At 32.3% G+C, this 9,246-nt stretch overlaps 1 protein-coding gene across 1 annotated transcript; it reads left to right on the top strand.

Moving 5' to 3' along the window:
• Positions 1-4,091: 4,091 nt before the first annotated feature.
• LOC107876122 (protein CURVATURE THYLAKOID 1C, chloroplastic) lies at positions 4,092-8,548 on the top strand. Its single transcript, XM_016723132.2, has 6 exons — positions 4,092-4,359; positions 5,931-6,025; positions 6,385-6,471; positions 7,676-7,738; positions 7,900-7,937; positions 8,239-8,548. The coding sequence occupies exons 1-6, from the start codon at positions 4,251-4,253 to the stop codon at positions 8,291-8,293; spliced, it is 447 nt and encodes a 148-aa protein (XP_016578618.1). The 5' UTR covers positions 4,092-4,250; the 3' UTR covers positions 8,294-8,548.
• Positions 8,549-9,246: the final 698 nt, after the last annotated feature.

The following is a 9,246-nucleotide window of genomic DNA, read 5'->3' as shown; positions in this document are numbered from 1 at the left end:
ACTTACAATTCATCTTTAATTTTAGTTAAATCAATATAGTTATTTCTAATTATGGTTTGGTTTAATCATTTCAAATAAAATTGGTCAATTGATCACTCTACTCAGGACGAACACACTTAGTTGATAGTGTAATTACCATGCGATTAATTGAAACTGTAATTGAACTTATTAATTCATGTTTAATTCTAGTTAAATAATTTAGTTATTACTAATATAATGATTTAGTATGAATTAATAGATGACTAACATGTTGCAAAAGATAAGTAATCTGCTGAAAATGACTAAACAAATAAAGACATCTGTTGGAAAGGACCAGAGAGATAAAGATATTTGTTGGAAATGACCAAACAAATATAGACATATGTTGGAACAGATGACTAACTTGTTGCAATAAATAACTCATCTATTGAAAATTGTCAAATAAATATAGACATCTGTTGCAATAGATGACTAAGTTGTTGCAACAAATGACTCATCTGTTGAAAATTATCAAACATATAGGATATATGTTGGAAAATAATTTTAAATACTAAAGCTCAAATGTTTTTAAGAGAACTCAAATGTTTGTCCCCTTGTCTAAGGTCTTGTCTTTAATTTTAGTTAAATCATTTTAGTTATTGCTAATAATTGCTTAATTTGAATCATTTTAAATAAAATTTATCAATTGATCATTCTATTAAGGACGAATACATTAATTGAAATTGTAAGTGGACTTATCAGTTCATTTTAAATTTAGTCAAAATTTATTTATTTATTTATTACTAATAATGAATTAATTTGAATCATTTGAAATAAAATTGGTCAATTGATCACTCTCCTCGAGACGAATACGCATAGTTGATCATGTAATTACTATGAGATTAATTGAAATTGTACGTGAACTTATCAATTCATCTTTAATTTTAGTTATATCAATTTAGTTATTACGAATAATGGCTTAATTTGATTCATTTCAAATAAAATTGGTCAATATTGATCACTCTAATCATGACGAATACACTTAGTTGATAATTTAATTACTATGAGACTAATTGAAATTGTAAGTTTATCTTTAATTTTAGTTAAATCAATTTAATTATTACTAATAATATCTTAATTTGAATTATTTTAAATAAAATTGGTCGATTGATCACTCTACTCGGGACGAATACACTTAGTTAATAATGTAATTATGATGAGATTAATTGAAATTGTAAGTGAACGCATTAATTCATGTTTAATTTTAGTTAAATCAACATAGTTATTACTAATAATAACTTAATTTGAATCATTTAAAATAAAATTGGTCAATTAATTATTCTACTAAGGATGAAACACTTAATTGATCATTTAATTACTGAGTTTAATTGAAATCGTAATTAAACTTACTAATTTATCTTTAATTTTAGTTAAATAAATGTAGTTATTTCTAATAATGGTTTAATTTAAACTATTTCACATAAAATTTGTCAAATAATCATTCTACTCGGTACGAAACACTTAATTGATCATGTAATTACTATGAAATTAATTGAAATCGTAATTGAACTTACTAATTCATCTCTAGTTTTAGTTAAATCAATATAGTTATTTCTAATGATGACTTAGTTTGAATCATTTCAAATAAAATTGGTCAATTGATCACTCTATCCAGGACGAACATACCTAATTGATCGTGTAATTACCATGAGATTAATTGAAACTGTAATTGAACTTATTAATTCAGATTTTATTTTAGTAATCAATTTAGTTATTACTAATAATGAATTATTGTGAATCAATAGATGACTAACATGTTACAACAGATGAGTAATCTGTTGGAAATGACCAAACAAATAAAAATATCTATTGAAAATGACTAAACAGATATAGACATCTGTTGCAACAAATGACTCACTTATTGCAACAACTAATTCATCTATTGAAAAATATCAAACAGATATAGACATCTGTTGCAACAATGACTAAGTTGTTGCAACATATGACTCATCTGTTGGAAATTATTAAATAGACAAAATATGTGTTGAAAAGCAATTTAAAATACTAAAGCTCAAATGTTTTTTAGGAGAACTCAAGCGTTTTTCCCTTGTCTAAGGTTTTGTCTTCAATTTTAGTTAAATCAATTAAATTATTATTAATAATTGCTTAATTTGAATCAACAAATGACTAACCTATTATAAGCATTTATCGCAACAGATGACTAACTTGTTGCAACAAATAGGTGATCTGTTAAAAAATAATTAAAATATTAGGGAACTCAAACATTTTTAAGAGAACTCAAATTTTTGTCCCATCATCTTAAAGACTTGTCTTTAATTTTAGCTAAATCAATTTAGTTATTACTAATAATTGGTTAATTTGAATCAACAGATGACTAACATGTTGCAACAGATGATTCATCTATTGGGAATTATTAAATAGATAGAAAATTTGTTATAATAGGTGGGTTATCCATTAGAAAACAATTAAAATACTAGGGAACTTAAATGTTTTTAGGAAAACTCAAACGTTTGTCCCCTCGATCCTTTTACATTTGATGTATGATACACTATTTTTGTCTTCTTTACCTGTTTCATGAAATTTTTCATGTGTTTCACTTATTCGTTGTGCCCTTGTTGAAATTTTTAGAATTTTTTTAAGTCAAATTTTGTTCGTATATCACTTGGACATTACTTCATAGGTGATTTTGTAAGTATAATTATAATTTTTGTTGAATTTTTTATTTGGTATATTTGCTGCTGCTACAATGGATAGAACCTGCAACATGAATCAAATATATGAGTCATTTATTGCAACAAGTGAGTAATATGTTGCAACATATGACGAATCTGTTGCAACATATGGGTCATCTGTTGCAACAGATTAGTCATATATGTTGCAACATATTACTCATATGTTGCAACAGATTAGTCAATATGTTGCAACAGATTAGTCAATATGTTGCAACAGATTACACATATGTGCAACAGATTACTCATCTGTTGGATTCACGTTACATATTTTATTTACTGTTGAAAAAACAGCAGTAGCAGATACACCCAGATGAGAAATTCAACTAAAAGTTATAATTTTACTTACTAAAATCACCTATAAGTAATTTTCAAGTGATATACGAATAAAATTTGACCTAAAAAAATTTGATCAAGTAGCAATAGTAGCGGTAACAACAATGTTCAACAACAAGAAGATGATGATGATGAACAAGAAGAAATGATAATGACGAAGAAGATGAGGATAATAAAGAAGATGATAAATAAAGCAACAACAACAATGAACAACAAAAATCACGAAGAGAGAGAAAACTTTAATAAATAAGAAGAGAGAGAGACATACCTTTTTTTCCCTCTATTTCTAGTTATATTAGGTTTTACATTGGATCAGAGTATAAATTAAAAAACTTGTGGGTTATTTTTAAACTTTTCTTACTTTCTTAATCTTTAATAAAGTAACTGTCACCTCAACTCAATTATCAAGACTTGTGTCACCCACACTTTATTTTAAAACTCTTTTGTCACCTAGAGCCCAAAACCCCTAGAGAAGGGGCCAAATAATCCAAACCCCTGTACATTAAAGAGTATTTTGATCATTTTCAATCATGGTCTAGCCTTTCTTTTTTGTTTTTGGTTTTTCATTCAGTGTTTGGTATTTGCTTTGGAATCCGATTAATTCGGATTCACATCGGGTATGGCTCCATTCGAAGGATAGAACTCCCTCTCTATCAAAATTTTTTTTCATACCCAAACTTAAATACAAAATTTATGATTAAGAAAGGAACAATCTCATCCAATCCACCTCATCATTTGGTTGTATGGCCTTGCCTTTCGATTCCCCACAATTGTCTTTAAATTGTCAGTCTTATGTTACTTTAGATGTTTGATTTTTTCATAATATTTTAAAAAAATTAATAATAGGTATAAATTATTTCATATGACCCATTACACTTACAATAAATATTGTTAATTATTTTTTTATTGAATAACTAAAAATAAAATTAAAAAAAAGTGTTAAATTATTTTTTAGATTCTTTAAACATGTTAATTATTTTAAAAAGTGTTAAATTATTTTTTAGATTGTTTAAACATGTTAATTATTTTAAAATAACTTTTTAAACAAGTATATCAAGGTATTTGTGGCGCACGCAGGTGCGTGGTCTTCACTGCCTAATCTGCTTCCTATAGCTTTCTTTCTTTCTTTCTTGCTGTATCCTTCCTCTCTGCTTAACTGTTGTTTCCATTTTGACAAAAAAAAAAAAAAGTAACTAAAATTGTCAGATGGCTTCAATCGTAATAGCTAAGCTGCATCCTCCTCCTCCCCCCTCTATCACTGGAAGACACACCCTTTTTGGAACTGTTCTTACATCTACTGTTTCTGTCCCCACCAGTAAGTTTACTTCTTCAACATCCTCAATTTCAGAATTTCATTTTTCTTCTTTTGAACTCTGTTTCTTGCGTACCAACTCATCTGAAAAGTAAACAGTTACGCCGTTTTAATTTGTTTGGCTTTTTTTTCTTTATCACGGAGTTTTAAGAAAGTAAAGTAGACGGTGGAATAATGTGGTCTTAAATTAAAGATATTTTAATTTCATCGTTAAGCATGCGATAATGCTCCTTAATTTTGTGTTTTAAACATGTTAGGTGGAAATTTCAAATTAGATAATCGCTAAAAAAGAAAAGGTTCATTCTTTTTGAAATGAACTTAAAAGGAAAGTATCAGATAAATTGAAAGGGAGGGAGTACTTTGATAAGTGGCAGTACGATTTTAATTCTGAAAATCCATTATTTATTCTTGATTATGCAATTGTATTGAAACTTCTCATTTTGTTATTGATAGTACATGAAGTTGATTTCTCAGTTGTCACTGGACTAGTAGTTATTAACTCATAAAGCTACTTTCTTTGTTGAACAAAACTGGAATCAAGATAAAAAGAGAGGACTTTTTGAGATAATAATTGCTAGTTAGTTGACCATTTGAGAAATCAACCCGTAGTACATGATTTGAATTTGGGATAACTAAAGCTCATTGAAGTATAATCTTGAGGTTGTGGTGCGTATTGATTTGATAGGTGAAATTTCTGTTGTAAAACTGGGTTTGTACCTTTTGGTGAAGGGAAAAAGGACCCGTTTTACAATAGTAAACTGTTGACGTATATAACTCGACACTTCCCAAGTTCCATAGGCATTTCATGCAGTCCTCATATAGTTTAAGTTGGAGAAGGTGAATTTTGCTGCTCATCTGGACATCTAGCTTTTATGTAGTGCACGTTAGATGGAGTTAAGAACATGGGATGACACTACATTTCACTAGTTTTATTTTTTGGTCGTGTCTGGGCCTCAACTAAATCCACAAGCTACATGCCACCAATATAGTTACCAGATAACTTTATCCACAAGATTTGGATAGTAGGCAAGAAATCACCTTGTTTTTGCTACGTTTCACTTGATAGTTTAAAGACTAGTATGAATGTTTCTAGTTAAGGTGTATTTTGTCCATAGGAGAAGACTTAACAAGACGAGTTAGAGATTACTCAATGAATATACATCATTTACTAGCAAAAGAAATATTCTTATTCCGTATTTACTATAGATAGAAGTAAATGAGCCTGTGAATGAGGATATCCTGAATTGTTAATTAACCTTTGTCTACTATGGAGATGAATGAGCTTGTAATAGGACACTCGTGAAGATTCATTTGATTACAAGATACAGGTCTCAATTAACAGTTATAGACCAAGTGATACCGCTCGAGTCTTAACCAGCTAAGATTGACCTTAAAAGCTTATTAAAGATGCCAAGTCATAGTCAGATTGTGGGTTCTGATAAATCACCTTGGCAGTTATGTAGTTTCTCCCGCTCATTTTATGTCTTGTCTCCTCCTTGGTTTGTTTTCATGCTTTCATGTTTAATTAGTACTAACATTTTACAGATTCCTTCTGACTGTTACTGTTTCTGTAGCAAGACAAGGTCATCTGGTCATCACAGCAAAGGCAACGAGTGAAAGTTCTGAATCCTTATCCTCCCCAAGTGTTGTTAAATCAATAAAGAATATTGTGAGTGTCCTTTCTGTCCATTTTGTATTCTCATCTTGATTCCTAGAGTTTCATTGTAGTGACACACTGACACTCGTATGAGAAACCGTATAAATCCACTGCTCATTTCTCTTGGGACAACTCTAAAATGGAGCTGTCAATTGGTTTTTAGTCTTTTTCGTTCTTGCACTTTTTCATCGTTTTATTTTTTGTGGATCGCACAAGAACAAAGATTCCATGCTACACCCCCCCTCATCCCCCTCCCTCTAGAAAAAAAGAAAATAAGTCTCCCGCTGACACTATAAAGCAAAATAAGTCTTGTGACCTTCTTTGTTATGCTTAGATTCGTTGAATTGTGTTTTGTTTGATTGTTGAAACAGTGGGACACGCCTGAAGACCGGATTGCTGTAATTGGGTTGGGAATTGCTGCTGTTGTTGGTTTCTGGGCTGCTTTGAATCTTGTCACGGTAATTTTGTTGCTTTATATATGGATGCTGGAGTTATTATATGTCCATAGTCCATACCACATTGAGAAGTCTACAATATTTGTTGGGTGTGCGTACCAAACTCCCACATTGGTAGCTGAAGTAATTGGGAAGCTACATATAAGGTGTAGGTTCTTGTAATGGTGTGAAACCTTTTGGGAAAATCATGCGTTTAGCGGGAATATGGGATTAATATGTTGATGCGGCGAAGGAGTGTAGGGCTCGGTTTATTACCCTTACGAGCTTGTAGATGCACACACAAGGAGAAGCTAGTTGTGGACTTCAGTTGCCATGTGGATGACACACAATCTTGTTGGGTGTGGTGGCACAGAGTGAATCTCAAAAATTGACATGTGGATCATGGTGCTAGGCCACATGAAACTTAGTTCGAGGGAGAGATTGTTGAGTGTGCAAACCAAAGTCTCATCTGAAGGGATGGGGAAGCTATAGGATCTCTTAATGGTGTGATGCCTTTCGGGCAAAACTGTGTGGACTGCTCAACAACTGGTATCAGGGCCCAAGTTTAGTGGGAATGTGGGATTAATATGTTGATGCGGCGAAGGAGTGTAGGGCTCGGTTTATTTACCCTTACGAGCTTTGTAGATGCACACACAAGAAGAAGCTAGTTGCAGACTTCAGTTGCCATGTGAATGACACACAATGGTGACACAGAGTGAATCTCGAAAATTGACTTGTGGATCATGGTGCTAGGCCACATGAAACTTAGCTCGAGGGAGAGATTGTTGAGTGTGCAAACCAAAGTCTCATCTGAAGGGATGGGGAAGCTATAGGATCTCTTAATGGTGTGATGCCTTTCAGACAAAACTGTGCGGACTGCGGCTTAGCCCAAAGCAAACAATATCACACCATAGTGTATTTAGGCTGGATGAACCCAACAATATTGCCTCTTTGGCAGTTGACAGAATCTTTATAACCAAATGAATCGACAATACCTATCCAAGAACATATTAAGCTCCAACAACGCCTAGTGGAAAAAAACCACTAGTGCAACCTACGACCTCATACGAGTAGTTTTACATCATCCGTAGGCCCATAATGGTTGTTTTCCTTTCCTGTGTATTCTCGGCATGGATGTAGTGTTGTTTTAAAATATACTGTTGAGAGATTCAAAGTTTTTTGTTATTGAGAATTGCGAATGTACTGATGTTTTTTTAGCTTTGAATAGGCAATCGACCGCGTGCCTCTCATTCCAGGTTTCTTTGAATTCGTCGGGGTATTGTTTTCTTCTGTAAGTTCTGAATCACACTTGTTTCCCCCTGTCTTTATTGAGGAACAATAGAAAGATTTCTGTCTCCTTATCGTTTCAGTTGTCAAATAGTGATATGTTCTTATTCTAATTTCCTCGGTAATCACTAACTTAACACGTTTCCTGTTCTTTCTCTTTTGCAGTGGTTTGTATACAGATACCTCTTATTCAAACCCGACAGGTAAAGAACTCTACCAAGGATTGCCTTTTCTCTTATCTTGTGTCTCCAATCTTACTTCCTCCGTTCCATCTGTTAGCTGTTATGTCTGTTTTGCACGTGTAACAGAGTGAAAAATAGTTATAACTTGCGTCATTCGTATGTCCACATTTTTATTTTCAAGCTTCTCCAGATGCTTCATGCAAATGCTTTTATTGTCTTATACCTGTGTTCCAACCATACACATTGAATTGTTTGCTTCACTTTGATCACAATCGATGTTATCGCTCTCCACCTCACGTGTTCTTCATTTTTCCTATGACAGGAAAGAACTGTTCCAAGCGATCAATAAATCAATATCAGATATCTTGGGCCAGTGATCTGAAGATAATCGGATAATACAATTCATATTGTACTTCTGTATCCAAGCATTACAAAAATGCTGAATCATTTTACGGGTGAAATGATATTTACACAAATGAGCTACTTATACTCTGATCGAAAAGCAATAGCAAAGTTGGAATCAGGTTCACGGATCAATTTATGTAATTGCAGCTCAAAAAGGAAGCCTTTCGTTTTCACAGACTGCGATTTCTTACATTTATAATTGTTAATATGCCATTTGCCAACTGGAACCAAAGTGCTTTCACCATCCTTCTCTCAACTTCCTTTGGTTTCTCCTGAGCTGCCATAATCATTCTTGATCCAACAATGGCTTCACGGGTTCAGCGGAATTCAATATGTCAAGGTACAACTCTAGGGAAAAACTAATTTAGATGGAGTTAAATGTACATTTAATAACAAACTTTCTAGTGTTAGAACTCACAGGTTTAAAATTTGGATCCTCCATTGGCCATCGTCAACAATAACATACCCGGTGTGATCTCACAAATGAGGTTTACAGACTTGTGCTTACCTGAAGAAACCCAATAACAGCAGATTTGTCATATATAGACTACTTAACTACAAGTCAATATGACCGCAGAGATCGCATGATTTTAGTTCTATGTTAAAGCTGGTAGGGGATAATCCATGTTGAGCATGAGCTCTATAACACTATGCTAAACGTTAAGAATGTTGTTTATTGGGAGAAAATGAGCAAATAATTACTTTTTTGAGCCGCTAATAACTAATTAAGCAAGACCCAACGTTTCAAAACTAATTAAATTTTTTACCTATTTTTTATTCACGAAACATCATTTGAGGTTTGTTATTTTCAATGTTTTCGGGTACACAAATTTGTATTTAGGCACACAACAACATCAACACAAATCAAGTTATGAAGTTACACAACACCTTCAACACAAGATTAAAAATAATCTATCCAAGAAGT

The sequence above is a fragment of the Capsicum annuum genome, chromosome 6 (genome assembly GCF_002878395.1).
Source record: "Capsicum annuum cultivar UCD-10X-F1 chromosome 6, UCD10Xv1.1, whole genome shotgun sequence".
Lineage (NCBI taxonomy): Eukaryota > Viridiplantae > Streptophyta > Magnoliopsida > Solanales > Solanaceae > Capsicum > Capsicum annuum.
This window is presented reverse-complemented; position numbering and strand designations above follow the sequence as displayed.